This window comes from Falco biarmicus, chromosome 4, assembly GCF_023638135.1.
Source record: "Falco biarmicus isolate bFalBia1 chromosome 4, bFalBia1.pri, whole genome shotgun sequence".
Lineage (NCBI taxonomy): Eukaryota > Metazoa > Chordata > Aves > Falconiformes > Falconidae > Falco > Falco biarmicus.
In genome coordinates, this window is record NC_079291.1 from 94,940,367 (window position 1) to 94,963,774 (window position 23,408).

At 40.0% G+C, this 23,408-nt stretch overlaps 1 protein-coding gene across 1 annotated transcript in view; it reads right to left on the reverse strand.

The window, feature by feature from the left end:
* Nucleotides 1–23,408, reverse strand: part of TAFA1 (TAFA chemokine like family member 1) — a 231,554-nt gene that overhangs the window by 40,924 nt on the left and 167,222 nt on the right. Inside the window, exon 3 of the mRNA XM_056338783.1 lies at nt 5,420–5,560. Within this exon, the coding sequence (XP_056194758.1) occupies nt 5,420–5,560 (141 nt within the window). The remainder of the gene's footprint in view (nt 1–5,419; nt 5,561–23,408) is intronic.

The window sequence follows — 23,408 nt, forward strand, 5'->3', positions numbered from 1 at the left end:
ACATGAGCAGCCACTGCGAAGCGCAATGGAAAGTAAAAGTGTGTACCATTACAGGGAATGGGAAACTTCCAAATAGGAGAATTTTCACGTGCTTTCAGCTAGATGGAAACTCTCAAGGCCAATCAAATATTCATGTTGTTTGTACTGAGTACTAAAATGAGTTGCTTAAAAAAATCCCAAAACAACAAAGTAAAACACAGAAAAAATAAATGAAGTAGCCATAACACTGCTTTGCTAATGGAAGCAACCAAAGAAAACTGCAAAACTGCAAGTCATGTGTAGACAAGTCATGAAGAACAACAAAAAACCCCAACCCGAACACAAGTGTATTAACCCATTCACTGCTGCCTCTCAGAGCTCATGAGAGAGCTCATTGTTGCTCTCTCGCTCACACACCCAACTTTATTCATGCTGTAGAAAATCTTAGCTTATTCAGAAAGGTGACATCAATCTTTCATAAAGATTAGGCCAGTGAAGAATGGGAGGTGGACTTACGTTCCTGACCCACATATGACAGTGTTGGTATAACCTTTACATTTGACACTGTCACAATAAAGTTATTTTGAAGTTATGAAACCCCATACAATGCCAAGATCTGGTAGAACCACCGAACCTGGAGCAGTCTGCAGCCATTTACTTGAAGAAAATATCTTGGGATGTAAGAAAGAAAAGGCAAAATGGCTTTTCAGGAGGCAGCATGAATGTGAATCCCTCAGTATTACTTAAATATTTTGAGAATGTGCTGCGTACATCTAGAAAAGGTTCAAATAGAAATGTTAAAGGTATTTAAAAAACAATTTTTTTCATCACTGTTTCTCTATGCTAAGTGCATTCCACACTGAGAAGGAAGATGGGGTAGGAAAAGAAAGCTTTGATGAAGTAATGAAGAAGATTAAGAACACCTCCATATTACGCATATGCAATAGGAGAAATCTTGGTCCCACTTAATGTAAAAGATGTACTGAGAATGGTGAAAAATTCTAAAAAAGACAAATATCTACTAAAAAAAAGAGAAATACATGAGCATTTTCCTTTTTCTGTTTTTCTGGATTCTTTTAGTTTTATGTAGAATAACAGAAAATTAAGTTATGAAAATAACACTGAAATTTTGGAGCCACTGACTGATCTTTATTCTCAGAGGTGAACAGATTTTTCTAAAGGATGTGGGGTTGACACCTGAAAGGACAATCGTCACGTGCCCACTGACCTTGCCAGGAAGATGCAAGAGGCATTGCTATGAAGAAGCAGAGTGCATTACTGGGAACATTTCTCTTATATAACCACAGTACCAAAAGCAGAAGTTGGTTAATAAAGACAAAGGAATAAAACTTCAACCCACAGGAGAAATCGTACTAGCCATGAGACAGCAAGCAAGAGGACAAATCCCACCTGAGTGCCCTCATAAACCCACAGAACCTATTGCAGGAGGAGGAAAATTCATGGGCTTCTGAAACAAGGAAGACAAGCTGTTTGTAAGCGTAGCAGGGAGGGAAGGTGCAAATTCAGACACATGGCTCAGAAACCCCTGCAGAAATAGCCTGTATGTCTGCATGTCACACAAAAACTAACAGGAAAATGAGAGAGAGCAGGTCCATCAAAATGTGAAGCTAGAGGGGTCTGCAGCTAGTCTGAGCCGCACATTCAAGGCCTTTGCTGGCCCCAGGACCTCTGAAGTGTGCGGGCAGCAGGACAGATCAGGAGTTGCTCTGGTACCTGCAGACAGCCACCGCACACACTGTGTCCAACAGCAACGCGGCATCGCTGCAGAGTGGGTTGGTAACACTCCCAGCTGCACAGGTCCCCTGTACTCAGGAGGCAGAGGGCAGGCAGCTCTCTGGACATGCTCGACACTGCTTTCCCGAGAAAAAGGGACCCTTTCAACCTGCTCTAATACAAATGAAGTAAATAATCCATTTGGGACTTGCTCTGAAGAGGTATTTGTGCAAATGGAGAAAATAATAACAGCCATGAAAGAGAGCTGAATAGACTGATGCCCATGGTATGTGCTACTGCCAAGTGGCATGCAAGATAAATTATAGGGAGGGAAGGGAGCATTCAAAATCATCCTTCAAAAAAAAAAAAAAGACCTTGAAGTAGCGAAGGGAATCATGAAAGTAAATGCGCAGCAGAAGAGGCAAAGAAACAGAAACTGGCATCTCTGTTTCATGACAAGATTTGGCTTTTGTTTTGCTCGCACTGTTGCTACTACATAATTCATTGATGATTGAGGCAGGTTTTAGGACAGTGTCTACCGAATGAGCCGCAAGGAATAATTTATAACTTCTGAGGCTGCCACAGCCTGGCCTCACTTCTTTTTTTAAGATGAGGCCCCAAAGACAAAGTTTGCTGAAGCTGGCAGGAAGCGATGCTCGGGAACGCACAGCCACCTCCCACCCTTCGGGGTACAAACCGCACACACTCGGCCTGAACTTCTGCTCACTGAGGCGGAGGGGGGACACACGAGCCCCACGTACCACGACTGTGTGCTACCCATGATGAGGTCTCGCAATAAAAGGACAAAAGGACCATTTGTCACGCCTGATAATTATTTAAAAGTTGAAGCTGACTCCTACATATGAATTTATTCTCTTAAACAGGAAACAAAGCTGGCTCTCCACGCAATTCCCACCCACGCTGCCCAGTTGTGTCCGGAGCAATGGCTGGTAGGAGTGGAAGGCAATGCATGCAACATGAACTCAAACTGTCAAAGCATCAGCTTGGATGAGGTGTTTTCTGATGAATCTGGACTGAGAAACACCAAAAGCTTCACTCTGATCCCATTAAGTCATAGTTTGGCCAACAGTATAAACAGGGCAAAACTGAGGTTCAACTTGTTTTATACACACTACTACATAGCCATCGGGTGGAGATGGCTTGAGGCAATAATCAACCACAGATGGGAGTCAAATTGCTGACATAGGATCCTTGTCACCTCTCAAAGGTGATCAGTTTGTTTGGGTGAGAGCATACTGCTGACCTGAACACCCGTGCATATTTAATTAATGAACCTGAGCAAGCTTTCTTAGGAACAGACCATGGCTTGGAATTGCATACAGTGTGAAACCCTGTGTGAGATTTAATGGTCTCAATCTTTTCAACATGGTAGGTAAAGAAGAAAAAAAGTTGCAGATGACCTTTTGAAATGTCCTCACATAAAAAAAGAAACAGCAAATCCCAAATCTTTGTATGAGTTAAAGTACTGACGTCAATGGGACTCTCATGGGAAGTTTTGGGAGTTTGCCTTAGCAAGAACAGAACTACTAAATAGGTCAAAGTTTTGACTCAAAACAGGTCAGTATGTCAAAAGTCACAATACAAAGTCCAGGATAAAACAAAGGCCAAAGAAAATGTCCCTTCTATTAATTTTTACAACCAGCATATCGGGCTTTTGAACCATTCACCAGCCATCTACAAAAGGCTGACTACAACAACTAGACTTGAAAGGGGAAGATATTCCTTTGTAGTTCACATTTTTTGGCTTTGAAGTCACTGTGAGTCTTACCAGTGACTTCAATGGGACTGGCTTTGCGCTTTTATATTAGCCATTGTTTTATCCTTACTCCTTTCAAAATTCCAGACAATAACATTTCTTTTTATTGTAATCCTGACAGAGCAATTAGGCTCCAGTCCACACCTGCACCCAACTTTTTTTCTTAACACAGCATTCTTTGAGCTCCTCTTCTCTGAACAGAATTATGAGATTTGAATTAATGGTGTCTTTCTGCTCTATCCAGGGCCTCTGTTTTTCATGACCTGCTGAAGAACATGAAATTTTTCAAGGCTTGTACAGCTAACTTTGGTTAAGACCACTGTAGGTCTCACTTATGGTTTTATGAGTGTGTCTAACAGAAAAAGAAAAGCTTCTTTTCATCAGGGTAATTAAGCAACAGCAGAATAACAGAATGTGGATTAAAGTGTAATCATTCACAGGTGCATTTGTAGCATGTTTTTAGTCATGAGTTCAGAAGGTGGATTGCACTCCCAGTATAACAAGCTATGAAATACTGCCTCATAATTTTAAAATTTGAAAGCATTTTTGAAATAAAACATTTTCTATCTTTAATATAGAAACCAGATATGTACAAACCACAAACACTTGCTGAGAAAACATGAGGTTCTCATCCCTCCAAGGTATCCCTGATCTCTCATCTTTTTGATGTTGAACGTGTAAGCCTCAGAGCTTTGCCTACATGATCCTCCAGTCCACAACACCCACCGACACTCCTGTCTAACTCTGGGCTACAACTGGCCCAGCTCCTGCTCCCCTGCTACTACCTTTGCAGCATGTGATCAAGCAAAGGTACCCAGAAGAAAACATTTTTTCCCCATGTTTGCTTGCACAGGTCTCCCTTCTCACTCACCTGGGGGGAAGCTGAATGCCAAACGACAGACCCAAAGACAAAACACCGGATTCTTCCAAACCCTGCAGTTACACTGCCACCCCTGGAAGTACAGCCCGGGGAAGGATGAGGAAAGCCCAAGGCAGAGCCTACCTTGACTCTAGCCAAAAGGATCCCTGTCTCTTGGAACCACCTTTGGGCTGTGGGGTGGTATAAACAGTGGTGCCAGACAATTGTTATAAAGAATAGCAAGGAATTTTGACAAGTTGCTATGTTCACAAAGCTGCTGCACAGAGGGATTCTGCAACACAGAGTGGCTTGTTTGGGAAGGGTAACTGATGGGATTAGTACCACATACTCTCCGTCTTCTTATGCTATTTACATTTTGCTAAGCACTTGCTAGCCGCAGCTATCTTCCTGTTTGCTGCACGGTTTCACCTTGCAGTGGTGGCGGGGGAGCCCTGGAGAAGAACACACCCTGTGGAGCCAGACCTGATATGAAACCCAGACACAAATAACATGGTGTTTTTCCTTCAGCAAAAAAATCCCCATGACAAGATACGGCACCAGTGATTTCAAAAGATAAAGTTTTTTTCCTGGCTTTCGTTAATGTTTATTACAGGATGAGACCACAGGATTCATTTATTTATCTGTTTTAACACTGACTTTTCAAATGGCTAATTAAATCAAAATGAATGGCTGTTGTCCTTTGAAATATTTCTGAATCAAAACTAATGTGGCACTGGAGGGGGGTGGGGACTGTGAAGTGATGCAACAGGTAATTTTGTCCAGTGATTGATTATGGGCTTGATCCTGCCACAGAATCTGGTATGCTTCTCTAAGTGCCCGTACTGAATGCTATACTCTCAGTTTTTGAATAAATCTTAACGTGACCCAGGCACACAGAACCACGCAGTAGAGTAGCAGACAAGGCAGTGTAACTGTGTGCCTATGCTTCGAGGCTTTTCTGTTTTGTTAAACAGAGAACACAACACAGTTCCTATGCATAATCTATAGACTTAGAACTATTTACTGGATGGTACACAAACAGAGACATATATACAGGAGGATCTACTTGCCATCAACACAGGAAGGTCTGTTTCTTGTAGTCCCAGCCACTTTCCCAGGTAGACAGGAGCATTTTACTGTTTGTGATCTTTCCTCAATTCGATTCTTATTACAGCATCTGTGTGCTGCTATAACTTCACACGTTCCTCCTTCTGGCAAAAAAAGAAAAAAGAAAAAAAAGAAAAAAAGAAAAAGAGAATATTGACACTCTGATTAGGAAGAGCAGCAGTGGCTAATCAAAGCACCCAGGCATGCTCCTGTCTGTGTCTCTGCACAATTCTGTACAGGTGGGATTACAATGTTGTTTCTCCCTTTGTGCATGCTCCTGAATAAACCAGGTGCTGCTATACTTCAGTTAGAATAGAAAATGTAGATAAATGTCCATCTACAGTAACTATAGCTTGCCTCTTAAATTAGAAGCTTCTCTGACATCAGCAGAATTTTTGGCCTAAAAACAACTGTGTCAAAATCTGGGCCTGAAGAAATGTAGGTAACAAACTGCAGTAAATGTGCAACAACTGCTGGCTAATTTTGCTCTTGTTATATTAGAAGCCTCTTCCCCCAGATGTTCTCTCATACAAGGATGGGACTAAGGGAATCCATCCAGAAATTTCCAGATTTGCCTCTAAACATTTGATTCCACGCCAGTACTCAGCTCTTAGGGAATGACAGTCAGCCTCTCTGCGTTACAGGGTGGTCCAACAGCCCTTCCCTTTGCTAGCCCACTCACAGCATTGGCAGGTTCAAGGCAGGAAACATTCCCATTGTGTGCAAGATAACCAGGCACCACCTCCCTAATTGTTCATTATGAAATTTGCAATAGTTTGATTAGGTGGAGAAGACAAAGGAGTGATAGACAGACGGTGGCTTAGTGTTTATGAATACTTGGCGTTTGTGGCATATGCTATACACGGAAACAAAGTGTCAGGTGTATTATTGCCATGCGCCTTAGCAGTGCCGTGCAAGGAGATGAGACACCACAGTGGGCTAATGCACTACCCAAGTAATTTCTCGATCCTCAGTTCAGATTGTATTTAGCTCATAATCCCCAAGTATTTAATAGTGCCAGTCTGTTCCCCACAGATATCTGGTTATTTTATGAAATTGTGGCATAAATTTGGCAGGGTTTGATTAAACTTAAGACAAAACATCACGCACAGCCTACTGAAGAGCAGGATGTGTAAGAAGGTTTTCTAGAAATACATCGGCCACTATGAAATGCTAAGCGTATATTGCTTGTAGTATAGCAGAAAAAGCATTATTCTTGTCTTTGGCTTTCACTCTTTTTGAAACAATTTTGAGAGCTTTTAAATGCTATAGTAACCCTGCAGCCAGGTAGGAGAATACACAGTGTGGAGGTGCTGATCCATGTCTGCCTGTGAACAAGGGATTTTGGAAGAGGTCTGGGAGTCTGGTGGCACCTCCCTGCTCAGGAGCAAATCCTGTTACCTGGTGATTCCACAAATGTGACATTTCTGTAGTGAAGCACTGGGGTAGGTGGGCAGGGAGGATGTCCCTTGACTATATGTTTTTAAGGTCATATGGTGATTTTCCATAAGATGCTCCCACAGTATTAAGTGGTACAACAACTACCAATGAACAGGGACTCCACAAAGTGTGGAAATGTTTTATAATATTACATTTTCACACCACTGACCTACCAGGGTGAGTCAGTGGATGAAAGCCTGCAAACATCCATTAAGGTAAATGAGCTTAGGTTGTGTGGTCATGGGGTTAAGCACTGATGAGTTTGCAAGCAGGAGACAGGACTGCCTCTGCAGTAAATATTTAACTCATCTGGAGAGAAATGGTGCTTCATGTATTAGTTATTAGGTGAAGTTGGCCTGCTGACACAAGCTTTTTGAAAGCCAACAGATGCCACAGAAGAGAGATCCCAACAATTCAGAAAGCCATCATTTGACAAACGGGCTTTTAAGTGTCTCTTAGGAGCAAGAGGAATTGTGACAATCAACTCAGTCCCAAATGCTTGTATTTTTCTACGGAGTAATTCTTCGAATAAACTCCCTGTTCTCCCATCCAAATTGTATTGAAAGCAATGAAAAGTTTCCCATTGGTTTAATTCATCTTACAGTCATGCCCTAAGAGAAGAAAGATTTGTGATTTTATTGATTGCAACCTCAACAACAGAGATAATGTAAGCAGCAATAAGTGTTTCTAACCAGACTATATGTACCATGTAGTAAATAGCTGTGAATAAGTTAAATGCTTAATTTTCTCTATTAATTTGCTGTATGAGTACTAATAACCACACGAGCTAGTCTTGCTTATTTGGTTATCTATTCAAAATAATGGGTTGCAGTGGATAAGCTTTATAACACCTTCAATTTTTATGTGAAAGCTCAAGTTGCTGCAGCAATAAAAAATTTAACTAAAAGTGTATAGTTGTTTAGGAGTGGCAAAACATAATGAAACTATAAAAGCAACAAAACGCCACTTTTTCTTACCACTAGACAGTTAAGTATATTAATTGGAACTTTTATCTGCATGGACTATAACTGTAATCTAAATAATCATAATAATAAAAATGAGAATAAAAGGACCGTTCCCAGTGTTGACACAGAAGAAAGAATCCATCTCACATGGAGAAAGTTCTGCGTGTTACACACCCTGTTTTCCTGGAAAATTCGTTATGTGAGATCAGATTTTTTCATTAAAGCATTTTTAGCCTATGAATGACTACCGAATAACATTGCATGCAGTGTGTTTTGGTGGTATATATTATACCAGCCATGAATACAGGTTAGAATTTTTAAAAGCCATATACAAAATGAGAATAGATAGAGGTAAATACAGACAAATACAAATGGACACAGTGAGACTAGGAAAAAATCTCACTGAAAAAGCACACTCTGGATTAGGTTATTCACAGAAATATATATACCACAAGTATGCTGGGTGGGGAGGTTCAACTTAAATCTCTATTTCAGCTGTACGAATGAAGAAACAAGTTAGAGTGGGGTAAGGATCATGAATCCGTCTTCAGTTTCCACTGGGAAAAAAACCCCAAACGTTTTCAGATGCATATGTGAAGTACCTTTTTACTCTGTGATTTTTATTTTATATTTCCAACTTTTTTTTTGGGGTGTGGGTGTGGGTGGGAGGGTAGTGCCAAGAAATGCTGTAATATGAATATCTGAGGACTTCTGTTCCTGAGCCAGTGATTCTTTCTCAGAGGTTCTTCTAGATTATGGGAGGACCTGGAGAGATGTTACAGTGCTGGGAGTCCTGAAAAAAATGTGAATTATTGAGCTGCTAGGCTGCAAGTGCTACAAAAGTTTGAATCCTTGTCACAAAACCCAGAAATATTTTTTTTTTTTTTTAAGTTTATGGTCTATTGAGCTGGCTTTTTTTCCACAATAACAGCCTCATCCAACTCACTCAAGTCAATAAAGGATTTGCCATTGATCTTAAAAGGTGAGGAAAGGGCCCTAAAATCCTCTAAGTATGTGTCTTCTGAATGTTTTGTTGACAGTTACATTTTATGAAGTAGCTGCTTTATCCAGCTGTCAAGAAAAATAGTTTATGCTTTTTTAATTCACTTCTGACCCAAGAAAATCAGAAAAAGATTAGAAATAGAATAGGAGCTTGCAAATCAAGAATAGTTCTGCTCTTTTTTTCAAGAAGCTTCAGAGGTGAATAGAAATGTCCTAACGTGACTTATATCCTTTTTACACCAAACATTAGGAGGACTTGATAGTAAGAACAGCTAATCCTTTCTGAGCACGCAGTTCACAGGATGCCCTCAGCTTTGCATGCAGGAACTGGCTTGCTGGGAAGGATTCTGGGCTGCTGAAGATGGCAGCCAGCTGTGGCATTCTGTCCCTGCTCATATTTCCTAGCCTTCTGGAAGTCTTTGTTCTTCATAGGCTTAAAATATGGAACTGTAGAAATAATAAAACATTCTTACTGTAAAACAGGGACAACTGTTACTCCTGCAATGGCTTTAATTCTAATTGGAGGACACTAAACTCCTGAAATCATGCTCATTTTGGTCTCTATTATAAAGCCACCTTGAGCTTACACACCACAGGGTGAAATATTTTTTTGTAGGTATGAGCCTATTGTGGGTGGCTGTGATTTCAAATATCTCATCACCTATAGGGTCTAAGGGCATGCCTGGCAGAAGCCAAAAAGCCATCTTCTAGCCATCCCTGTTTTTTTATACCTCTAGCTGAGAGATAATAATAAAAGTATATTTTGCACTTCAAAATTGTAACTTGACTGTATTCTAGCCAAGCCTGAACTTACCAGTAAACAAACATAAAAAAGGCAAACAGCAGTACTGATTTGTGTTATACATTGTGGAAGTCATTAACTATGACTCAGGTAGCAAAACTTACACATTCTGTCTGTGACAGTGATGACAATTTAATAGTATTTGACTGCTGAGTTACATGGAGCATCCTGCAGCAATGAGAGAAGTTGTTTATCAAAATGATAAACATGTTTTCATTTCCTCCTTGGCTGCATGTATGTGATCAGAAGTCTAAGGCCATCAAGAATTCACTTATTCTGGCCACCAGGCAGACATTAAGCTATTCAGGACCATCTGTGCTTGAAATGAGTTCCACTTAATGGACCTTCCTAGGGCAGGTCAGTCATAATGAATGCATGTGTGCATGAATGCATGAGCAAAGCACCGCTTAGGTGAGACTTCTCGGGCTGTTTGGCGGAGGCACAGACAGTTGATAGATAAGATATGCCTTTCTTTTGGGGTCATACGCCCAGTGATTTTAGAATTCAGATCCTCTGTTGCATTTGCTTCTATCTCATCGTCAATGCACCACACAGTCTGATCCAGCTGAAGGTTGTTGTAAGAACTTGTTCATGTAACTTGAAAAAAAATAGTGATACCCATACACCTTCATAGGCTTTGGTGGTCAAATTCTCTGGCCCTCTGTTACACCATAAGCAACCCACCACGGGAACATGAGGAAAAGAAATCACATGGACCAATTTTACCAACATTTCCAGACACAGCTCATTAGTACTATGACTGGTTTTGATAGTTCTATTTATTTATACAGCTTCAGCTAGAGAGTCCACGTTCCAGCATTATCATCCTGTCTGGAGTCACATACCATTATACTGTGGCCAGCAGGAGAGGGCAGCGCCCGTCCCCCTGCGCTGGGCGCTGGTGCGGCCGCCCCTCGGAGCCGGGGCTCAGGTTTGGGCCCCTCAGCCCCAGCCAGACCCTGAGGGGCTGGAGCGTGTCCAGAGCCGGGCAGGGGCTGGGGCACAAGGCTGAGGGGGGGCGGGGGGAGCTGGGGGGGTTCAGCCTGGAGAGGAGGGGCTGGGGGGGCTGATCGCTCTCTGCAGGTGCCTGACGGGGCGGTGGGGGGGTATCGGTCTCTTCTCCCAGGTGACAAGTGACAGGACAGGAGGGAACGGCCTCAAGTGGTGCCAGGGGAGATTTAGGTTGGAGATTAGGAAAAACTTCTTCACGGAAAGGCTGGCCAAGCATTGTTACAGGCTTCCCGGGGAGGTGGTGGGGTCACCATCCCTGGAGGTGGTCAAAAAATGCACATATGTGCTGCTTCGAGGCATGGCGTTTTGGTGGGCTTGGCAGTCCTGGGTTAATGGTTGGACTTGATCTTAAAGTTCTTTTCCGATCTAAATGGTTCTATGAGTTTACGGTTCTATGATTCTGTTATTCTGATAAATGCTTAAGTACAGGCAGATGTTGCTAGACCTAGAAGATCAGAGAAAGCTTTGAATGGTATTAAAGTTCTTTAGACTTCAAGGAAATGTTTAACAACATGAAAATTCTTCAGACACTTGAATACTTTCTTAAAAAAGTGCTCACAGAATGTAATGGGTAAAAAAATTGGCACCCTTGCCACCTCATGTCTTTATACAAACATCCTAGAGAAAGAAAAGTCAACCCTGTAATAGCCATTTTTACATTTACTAAAATGAAATCAGATTTGGGGGCTGCAGTTTGAGAAGTTTGCAGTTTGAATAAGCTTTGGAAACTTCCCAGGTGTAATTAATATATTCATAAGCTTTAATCAAAATGTTTATGCCAGCTAATGTGCCAGAACTACAGACTACGCTGTACTCGGGGGGAAATACTATACTTTAAGAAATAATAAGCCACTACTATGTTACTTAAAAAATAACATTTTTGCTTCTGACAGGAATGTGTAACAGATGGAAAACCAAAGTCCCATGCTACTCCACAAGCCACTTCATAAGTGAACAAATACAAGACTCCTCATAACCACAGTGCAATTACACTCCAATTTTTGTTTTACGTATAATCCACTGACACTCTGTATCTGCTCCAGAAGGACAGGGATCAGGCTTACAGGATGCATTTCTGCACACACACAGTGACAACAGCTGCAGAGCAAGCAGACAGGCCTTAGGGTTTTTATGCATATTTGTAAGGTCAATGGTAATGGCACCTCAGCTGCCAGAGAGCCATCGGTTCCAATGCAGTTACAAAACAGCGGAATTTGGCTCATGAACTTTAAGTAACACAAAGGTACCATCAAACACTGGACCCAAGTATAAAAAGTTAGCATTAAGCCACACTTAATTCTTTCCCATGATGATAACTGATACAAATTGATGAATGGACTGCTCACTATACGTGGAGTTACAGTAGCCTTGGGAATTTGTAACGTACCGCACATGCTCTGCAAGCCCCCTGGTTATATATGGATTTTTTTTCTACCCAGTGGATCAGAATAGACTATAGTGGCCTGTTGCCTAAATTTATATACATATCTTTTCATTAATATTCAGTACTTTCATTGTTTGTTATGTGGGACATATATTGTTTTCAGTTTGGGAAGACTCTGCAACAGCAGCAACATAAGCGATTCCCGTTGTGGGTCATTAAGTTTCAGGCTGGGATATTTTTTTCTCAAATGTTGTTGCTGTGAAAGGGTTCTGGAGATGCAGGGCACCTCCTCTAAAGAAAATGCTGTTTGTTTACAAAAGATCAGAACAAGTAGTTCCATGAGGAGTGTGGCTGGTGAAATTTGGCTTCCCATGGATTTGCACTTTGTGGTTAATTTCAAACTCCTACTGAGCTTCTTCTGATGTCCAGGTCACTTAAAAGAGTATGCAGGGAGGTCACAGCTCAGCCAAGAGCCCACAGGACTCTTCCCTGCTGGGTGGTACAACATTCTCGTTCAGTTCAGGCCCCTGTTCCTGTATCACTGATATGACCCTGTTTCGAGTAAGACCAATAACATTATTGTCTTGGTTTTTTGTTGACCCATTGCACATATGGTCAGAGCCTGGAGATAAACAATGGACAAAGCAGGTCAGCTACAGCTGGAAATTAATTTCACACTAAGCCAAAGTTTTGAGAGATTTGGGAGTCAGAATTCACACGCTGAGAGGGGCAATGTGCATTCAGCACAGGCATCTCTGGTTCTTTATGATGCTATAAGCTAATTTTCTAAGAGCAGTTTCAACAGAAAAGGCCATTTTCAGGAAATCAAACTTCTCTACAAAAATCAATAACAAAAGAATTTCTAGAGGAAAACAATATCTTTAAAATACTTTGTTCAGCAGAACGTTAATATTTCATTTGAATACTCTTTTCTTTTTTTTTTTTTTTCATTTGTATTTTATTTTCCATTCAGTATAATAGGGAAAGCAGGGATATGCAAAGCTCTAATTAGCACATGGATTTGTAGTCTTTTACAATTTCCTACTAATGCTTTCTGCCATCAGCCACAGGAGGTTTTTTATCTGAGAGATTTAGAGATTCTTATACTTACACCCAGAACAGACTCTGATCCTCAAGAACTGGTTTATTCACAGAAATTAAAAATAAGTATTTTTTGTAAAGAAGAAATGCTATGGATTCTACTCTTGAATTCACAAAGAAAACCCAAAGCACACCAGTGTATGAGATGTGGGTGGATCTAGGGCAGGCTTATGGATTTCCATATCAAACCAATATACACACTAGAGAATAGGTATTTTTACTAAAGAGCCTTGCAAATTGATCTCCTGAGAAATTTGCACAGGACCTTATTCTTATGCATATTTTTTTTTAAAAAAAATCTCTTAAAGATGAATCAAAGGAAAAATGGTACCCAGAAAAACAAGGCAGTCTTCTAGCAGCTACTGCCTCTGGCACATTGCGTCTCAAACAGCAGTGCAAAAACCAGAGTCGGCTGAAGTATTCAAGAGGACAACAGGGCAAGAGTGGCTGGAGAGGAATGCTGATGAGGAATTTGCTTCTAGCTGTTACTGAAACAGAGTTATGAGTAGCTTTTAATTATGATTTTGCATGCACATGTACAGTATACACATATGCCAAAATGACAGAGTTTATGAGACAATCCCAGCCATTGTGTGTGTATGCTGTCTCTGACAGCCAGCAGAGTGAAAGCCATCCTGCAGAGCTGCCTGCAGAGGACCATACACATACCGTACATGTTTGATTGCTTTTTTGTCACAGGGAGTGTTGAAAGTGAATTGTAACAGGTAGTATTAGCATTCTCGTATTGATGAACTACAAAAAGCAGATATGTAACCCACGAGGCAGTCAAGAATCCAATGTTCTTTTAGTGGGGATCTTCAGTCTTGTAATGAGATTTTTTTTACTTCAAAGGGAGATCAACTTCCAGCAACTTTGAGAAATGGAGGTTAGAAATTAGAAGTTTTGGTGGGATTTACAGCTCTGGAATGCCATTAAGGGATATATATGAAGAGCCAGGACTTTGAAAATTCAGAAGGAGAAGAATGGTATTTTTTGAGAAATAACTTAAGTTCCATATCAAAAAGTAATAGGCAATATGACTCTAAAGTTCATTGACTTTCAGTGAGATATGACACTCCTAAAGGTCTATATCACTTGTAAATGGGATTTCTTGGTCTAAATTATGTAGGCCTAGTAAGGCTGAGCATAAAATCTGAACGTATCTTTAACAGAATCTTGTCCTTAGTCACTTGGGTGGTTCGGAAAATTTAATATTTGATATGTCAGAGGGGATAAAAAAAACACACCAGTTTGGGCAAAATAGATGTAATATGCCTGCATTCAAGCATTGCTCCTCCTAGAACTTAAACTTCAGGCAGCAGTATATACACGAGGTTAAAAAGACCTACTATGCTATTCTGATCATTGCTTTGCAGCTGCACAATTCTTCCCCAGAACAAATTTCCTAGGTATCAAAGCTGCAGAGAAATGAACACTGCTGCTGCTGAACAGAAACGAACATTTCCAATATTGGCATCTGTAGTGCCTCGCACGGTGAAAATCCAAAGTGGAATTAGGCCTGAAAATAACCTAACAATAACGTTTGGGTGAACCACAGAATATTGTGCTTGGGGCCTCAAAATATTGTTCTGCTAAATTCTGCCAGCAAAAGGCATCCAAAGAATGGGTGTTAAGTCAAATGAGTCTCAGAAAAGTCACACAACAAAAGAAAGATAGGATAAGTCTCTTTTCAGATGGAATAATTAGGCTGATAATAAATATGTGATTTAGGCACAGCTGCTGCTGAGAAATTAATATAGATGTGTGCATGAGAAGCAGTTACTAAGAAAGGATTTAGAAATTATTCTGTGTCAACAATGCGAGCACTGTTTGGTCCTGCCAGAGTCTTGCTCTTGCCCAACAGGCTTTCCCCAAGCACCTTGATGTTTCCAGATCTCTTAAAACTGCCTAATCCTTTTATTAAACGCCTTTATCTTCAGCCTGCTCTACAAATTGGGAAACTATATTACTTTTCCCATCAACCTCAAAAGAGACCCAAATTTGCTTATTACACTCATAACACATCCTTTATTGTTTCATACGATACACAAAAATCTCATACTTTTAAGGATTGCTATTAAATATTCATAAATGAGTCCACTGATTACAAAGAAGATCAGCAATCACCAACTTTAAAATCCAGGCATTCGGTTGAGATAAAATGATGCAGGGATCTTAAACTCTTGTGGAAAAGCAGAACAATACTGTTCTGTAAGTTTGTCTTTTGATATGATTGCTGGAGATAAATTCATCCCCAGATGATTTTATCCACTAAGGTGATTAGCCTATGGAGAGCCTATGATGTGTTTACTGAGCAGACTAACATAGTTTATGGTAATGCTCTTGTCACGCTTTATAAATGTGTGAGGTGGTTTTTATGAAGTAGTTAGATAAGGGGTGGTGAAAGTAATGTGATCCATAAAGAATGTACAGTGATGAAGAGCTAGGATTGCAGAGATACTATAGACAGACTGATACAGAGAATTATAACCAGTGCAGAAGCTGCATCAATCTTCCAAAGAATGGCAATAAATAAAATAACAAGGAGGAATGGGAGTCAAAAAATTTGGGCAATGTATAAAACTGAGATGTTAGGGTGGGATTAAAGTGAAGACGTTTCGAATGGGATCTCTTACAGGTGAGTTGTCTGGCTACAGCAGCAGTAAGTTTTGTCAATGGGGTTGACCACGTGTTGCAAAACCCACGAAAAGGAAAACAAATGGCCATAAGTTTCAGCGTATAGAAGGAAAGTGTCACTGTACAGGTGCTGTGTGCCATGGGCAGGAGCAGTAAATCCTATCCCCTGCTGCAGCTAAACAATGTCAAGCAATAATTTCTCAGTCATTTTTCAGTGGACAAGCGTACACATTATCCTACCCCATATATTCCTAGAGTCATTCATACCGTGACCACCAGCAGCTGGTCCTACGTTTGTGTAGAAAATGATACCTCTGCCAGGAACCAGCTGTACAATGGTATGTAAGGACAGAGGATGGATATGAAGGAACAGAAGCAATCACTCGTTTTAGCATAGAAAGTGTTTTACACTGCATACATTATCCGTAGCAGAAGAACGTGGTAGTCTCCAGCCTAAAGCAATTTATAGCACACTCATTACTGTACCTTATTTAGCTTCAAGCACAGCCAAATGCTTCAGTAAATGTTACAGACCAGAGATGCGAACAGCAATGGTTTAATTTTCAGACTACTATACTGTGGTTATAAATTAATGAGTTAAAAAACTTCTCTCAAAACAATCTATTTCATCCAGACCTAAGCATGATTAAGCTGTTTTACTACTGGTCAGGACAAAACTACGTCTGAGGAAGAGGGGGGGAAGCAGAGGATGACGTGGAATTCAGACCTTACTGTTCTCAAAATTTAACTCTTCCTGGTGGCCTCTCCTGTGGGAAGACTCAGTGGAAAGGTTGTTGCCTCCTCCTCACCAAAATTTTAAGGGAGAAGACAGTGCCAATATTTTATTTCACGATAACTTTTTGTTCTTCTGAATTTTGTCTTTTTGTTGTGTTATGGTGGCATTCACCTCCAACTAAATGTCTGGCTTTTTTTTTCCAAACTACTTTGAACATTCCCCAAACCTCCTTTCCCCTATATTTTCCCACAGTCACTCTCCTGAGCTGCATTTTTTTGCATGACTCTCCATGTTTTGATGTCTCTCTCCTTCCTGTGTCTGTTGATGAGCAATATTTTATTTCCTATCACCTTGATTTGCTCTGTCTTTCCGCTCTAGCTCTCAGCATACAATTCCAACCCTGATTATTCTGGTTCTCTTCTCTCCCACCCCCCACCCCCTTTTTTTTTTTTTTTTTTTTTTTTTTTTTGTAACTGCATTGAATGTTTCTCTCTGACATTTCTTTCTCTTCTCTCTTGAAGCTCCTAGGGAACAACACAATGCAGTACTACCTCCTAATAATTGATCATCTGGCTCCTGTTCAGATTTGTACTGCTTCTTTGAATACATGTGCAATTCAGTTCACTCTGTTCCCTTATAATGTGAATAAAAAGGGCTGCATACTTGAGTGGAAATACATGAAGTCTAGTGAGCAAATAATTTCCTACTTTCAAAGCAACGTGTGATACATTACAGCATTGGCTTGAAATTCATATTAATTTATTTTTTATTAGTTAAACAGTAGCAGTGTGCAGGGAGTTCTGCAGTTAGGAGAACCAAATGGGCAAGGCAGAAAATGCATTTATTTCTCTCTCTCTCTTGTTTACCCTTGGTAATGATCAGTATTCATCCAAATACCATCTCTGAGAATTTGGAATTGGGTTTTTTAATTTAAAGTTGTTTTTTAAACAGATTTTTTTTTTTTACTAAAACCTTGGTGGTGAAAAACATTGACACTTCATTAGCAAACATCAATAAATTTCAATTCCAGATAAAATCCCTGTGTCTCAGGGGGGTTATAACTTCGTAACTCAACTACTTTTAGCTAATGATTTTCAATTTCTTTCCTATATAGTACTACAGCCAAGAAACTTTATGCTGTACTCACATCCCCATCAAAAAGGGGAAAGTATCTCGAAAGATGAAGTCCAGACAGAGAAGGGAATAGGGAATTATTTTTACTATGTATCACAAAGGAGCCATTTTACATCTTAAAAAAAAATTAAAATCTACTTTTAGTCCAAAATAAACCAAGCGATATATTTCAAGGCAATCACACGAAAAGAAAAAAGATATATCTGTGTCCTTATGCATGTACTGCAGTTTCCTAAGGGAAAGCAGCGAGTATGATGTGCTGCAGATGCCGTGTTAATTGCAGCGTTGCACACAAATGGTTTTCCTTCCCTCAGTTCTTCTTAGACTTGTCCTGGTGCATGTCCAGCTTTGTCCACTTTTGAGCTAGTTAGAAAAACACCATTTAATTCAACCCCAAATATTTTGCTTCAGATAGCTCAGGTTTAACTGCCATCCCATGAAATTTATGTGCATGCAGGTTGTGCAGCTCCAGGTGAAACAACCCTAACGCTCTGAACCCTCAGTTAGCTAAATTTTCAGTCTTGAGAGTTTTGGATAATGTTGAATAAAAACTGGTCTCTCATTACAAATAAAAAAAATGATAAATGCTTGCAAAGTAGAAATAGGGTATCTCTGCCAGCTCTTTCTAATAGAGTGTTGGAAATTAGAAGCAAAAGAGGTCATCTTGCCCAGTCCTTTCCCAGTATCAAAATGTTTCCCTCCACACACTCATGAGCATGTTGCTCAATTTATTTTCACATTATTTAAGCAATTGGGCTTCTGCTGGTGCAACAGGGGATTCTTTGAAGATATTATTCCAGCATTTAATGCAATCTACCATTGGGCTGAACTGCAAAAAAATGTTCCGTGTTTTCTTTTGCTCAGTTCTCCTCATTAACCCTAATTGTAATGCTATGACCAACTGAACACCACTATTCCCTATTCTGTATTTGCAGATGTCAGATATGTTTTAGATGGTCATCACATCCCCCATCATCATTATCACCGCTTAGACAAGCTGTGCATTTGCTGCTTCCCTTCATCTTTCTTCATAAGCCTGCTTCCATCACCTTAATTATGTCTACAGCTCTTCTTTGCATCATTGAAATCACTGGTACTGATGTTTCTAAAATTCCACTATATAACAATAATATTATTATTAACAGTGATAAAAATTCTGTGCTCTTAAGCCAATGAGTATTATTATCTCCATTTAAGAGAGGAAATATACCCCATTTTCCCAACCCAGCATTTATCTCTTCTCTGCTCTTCAGTACTGTTAACTAAAACATAGACATAACTAACACAAGTTAATCAAGTTTCAAGAATATTTGAGCATCAGTGGACAAACTACCAGATACACAAGCATTTATCTATTACTGCTTAGGCACGTAGGCACTATGGAAATAGACAAGGAATGAAAAACAAGGGATAGATAGAAACAGAGACAGATGCTGTGTAATAGAAAATCTAGCCAACAGCCTGAGAGTGGAAGAGGAATGCCATATCTAATTGAAATGGCGCTCTGTGCTTTCCAGCAGTGTTCTCAACAAGGAAAAGACTATTACCTCCTGCTCTTTTGAGAAAATGCCATCACTTTCCTATTTTTTTCATCTCCACTCTAGCAGCTAGCAATTTTCCAGCATTAATACTTGAATACTTCTTTACCCCAGATATATTAGTTCACATTTTTCTAGTTCCACTCACATAATTTCCTGGACCTTCAAATTTTTCTGATTCTTTTTATTATGAGTCTTGAACTTCAGTGACATCTGTCATAACACATATTTTAATACCATTGGTAAACAGGCAGAGGCCCTGTTTCCTATAAGTCACAACCTGAATAGAGCAGTCCCCAAATATTTATTTTATAACTTGATAGATGAAAATGATTTTTTGCTTGGCAGAAAACTCAGCTAGCATTTGCAATACCTCTGTGGTCCAAAACAGAGTAAGGGAACAGAGCTTCAAGCCCAACCTGATAAGACATCCAGCACTGCAAAGATGTGGCTTTCCCTCTTTTTCCAAAGGGAGTCTTCTCCTTACAGCTATCAAACTACACACTAACAGAGGGAATTTAACCCTGCAGCCAGAGAAACTACCGACTTTCCACTGAACAAACAAAAATGTAATATCAGAAATACCTTTAAGGCAGGCTCAGTTGACAAACAGGTGTTCTCTGTAAGACAGTTTTCTTATTGATCTGTGCTAACATCTTGCAGAAGTGAACAATCTCATTGCCATGTCAAAGGCTAACCATCTGTGAACAAGTAATGTAGCCAGAAAATCCATGTTGCTACAATAATAGCTTTAGGACGTGGGTCTTATTTCAATCACCACAAAGAGAAATCCACATAAAACATCTAAAAATTTTCTTCTGATAAATTATTGTATCTAGAAAATTCTTTTGCTTACACAAATTTCATTTAAATAAATTACAATAATTTACATACTCTATCAAGCAGGTAAGTTACTGACATAATTGGAAAGTTCATTTATTCCATTTCCTCCTTTGATATTGCAATCACCTTCTCACAGCCTCATGCATCGTAGCCCTTCTCTTATTTAGAAAGCATAATTCTCTCTGTGGGACAAATCATCTCGTCAGTATCTGAATATATATGTTAATACTTTCGGGATCAGATACTTCTTTTCACATCGATAACCAATACTCAGCCATACTGGAACCAGAATATTACACTTCAAGGGCATTCTGAAGGATAGATATGCAAGTACTAGAACATATGGGGAGGCAGACTCGTGAATTAATGGTGCTGGATCAGAAATCTAATGGCAGGACTTTCTAAGACCGGGAGACGGTCTAGCTCAGTATGATAGCACTTGGTTCTAACTAATTGTCATTTCAGAAGATTTTGAGGCTGCTGGACTCAAGTTCTGAGGGAGGGATTTAATAATCTGATTGGTCCCTTAAAAACATGATCCAGGAGCTTTCTTATGTCAAGCTCATGAATTATTATTATCTTTTGAGAAATTATGGCACATTGTCCAGTCTGTATTTAAGTGTTACACGTATAGTTTTATTATTGAAAAATTTAACATTCTGGCTAGATCCTGAAGGCTTAAACTTTGTCCTCCTGCTCACCGACTATGCTTGGGGAACAGCCTCATGGAGTACCACCAGTGTGGCACTCAGAAACAACTGTGGTTCCCATCCTCCTGATAATGACCTGCAAGAGGCAAACATGAGCTTGTGGGCTTTTCCACCTGGGCAAGATTGATGAGAGCGCATGAGCGTAGATGTCCCATTGGCACAGCTGAATACTAACGTGCTTGGCATAACTAGCAACTACTGAAGTGCAAATCTCTGTACCTTCCCATTTACATCTAAGATAATGCTGTCAGGGCAGAGGGCATGGAGCAGAAAGCACATTGGCTTGTAACATTTGAGTTCCTGAGCTCCTGGTCCTGAGCTGCAGCAGCGACAGAGTCAGGGAGGGAATCCTTTAACACCAGACTTTTCAGCTCAGTGCACAGCAGAAGAGAAAGCTGGGCTGGGATGAGGCACAATGGGACACAGCTTCCCCAAATTTCCCATTCTCCTTTCGTGCTTTGTTTGTTCATGTTTTCATTGCAGCAATCAAAAGCCTATCATCCCCAGCCAATGCAGGCAAGCTAACTGTGAGATCTATTCAATTTGTGCATAAATATTCCATTGCTTGCTGCTTTCCAAACAGATCAAATCTCCTGGGCATTTGTGGTCTCCTCCTCGCTACCACTATTTTGTTGACTTGTTTCAGCTGAAAATTTGTGCGATCCTGAAGCATTGATTCCAATTCCTTTTCAACTAGGTTGGATAAAGAAAGCGTTGTAGAGACTAACAATAGAATAAACTACTGCAGAGAGCTACAATAGAAAACCCAACACACTCAGTAATTCAGAAAACTTGTGGTTCTCTCTTCTTGGGCTCTTTCAACCCAAAACCTCAAAACCAACCAACTGGCACTTCTTGATGTATATTTGCATACTTGTTTACTTTTCAAAGTAATTAGCTTTTAAAGTATTACCAGGGAGCTGAACAAATGTACCATATAGTTCCAAAAACAATACAAGAGAAACTGTTTGCATTTGAATGAATTTACTTTGCTGGTACCATGCATGTATCAGCCGAGTGAACACTTAATGTTGAACATTAATTATACAAACAAAAGAAATGGCACAAAGCTGTTGTCTCTGTTAGTCTTCTTCCAAGATTAATCCTTGTTTATGTTAGGAGTTTTGTGGGCTAAATAAATTACTAACTGTGAGTGCTTCAAAAGGGGTGATATTTAAGATGATTGAAAATCACTGATCAATGCCCTAGACAAACAAGCTCTTAGCTGTTGAAGCTCACTCACTGACCCTCACTCAGTCAGAAATTCTTTTTATCATGCTGTGAATGTCATCAGATGGTCATCAGCGTGATGGACTGATGATAGCCCTACTCCCTTCTGGCCAGTTATCTAACATATGGCTTTCCAGGCAACTGCTTTTGGTTTTATGGCTTTGTTTCTGATCCTCAAGAGAGAAAGAGTAAGCACTTGGGCATCAGAACAAAGCAAAAAAGAAAAGTGTAAAACTGCACAGAAACTTTTTGAAGAAATATGGGTTTAAAGTGAATATTTAAGCTAAACTCCCTAGATACCTTTGGCTTTTGATTTAAAAAAAAAAAAATAGAGAGAGGAAAAAAAGAAGTCATTTCGGTAAAAGATGATGGCAATCATCTTTGCAAAAGATGCAAGATTGCAAAAGTCAATAGCAAGAGATGAAATAAAATCTCCTGTTTCAGCCAAATTCCCTGCGGTAAGAATGAAAGTTTGTCCTAAGGAAACTCCAGGCGTGTCACAACTAGCAGACACCATCTCATCAAGATTGTTTTCTGAGAAGTATCATTGACTGCTCTTTGCACCAGTCCCATAAGTTAGCAAGGTCTGGTTACTGGCTGCCACCCTGCCAGTTTTTGAAAGACTTCCATAGAATTAGGCTCACTAACCTGGTCCTCAAGCCATCACATCCATCTTAGCCTCATTCATTGCTTCCTAATAGGTGGCTTTGGTGTGTGTGCAACAGAAAGCACAGACTTTGAAAAGCTTAACCAGATTGTAAACTTCATTGCCAGGTGATTTAGGAACATTTACAGTCATGAAAGTCAACCTCTCTACCCAGTTTCCCACCATAAAGCCAAATCAGATACCACTCACAATCTTCCATATGCTATAAGAATTGAAATGAAGAAAAAATTTTGCAAGTAGCATATTTCCACTAGGCAAAGAAGATAGCAGTGTTAATGTTCCTCATGGAACATTACGGAATGTTCCCTTATGGAAGATGCTTAAATAGTATGATGGTGAATGCCAATATATAAACCATTAGAAAAGGGATTCTGACTGGGATAATTGCATTCTACTTAATTCGTGCTGCAGATGGATATAGTCATCTCTACACTCCTGGAACTGCATGCATGGTGGCTGTGTGTCATCATGTCCCACCCCTGAGAAGATTGTACTGTGGCATGATTCACAAGTGTGATGTATTTCTTACTCCTTTGCATGAGGTAAAACACCTTTTGCGAAGCTTACTTGGCAAATGGATCTAACATACCCTGGTATGATTTCTCTTACATTAACACAGTTATATAAACAAAATGCTTTCTCACTTATTTGTAGAGGTCTGAGATCTATAGTATGGAAGTCACTACAACAGAATTGCAAAAAAAAGGGCTCACAATTCTTGCAGGGTTCACAAACTAAAAATATAAGCTGGA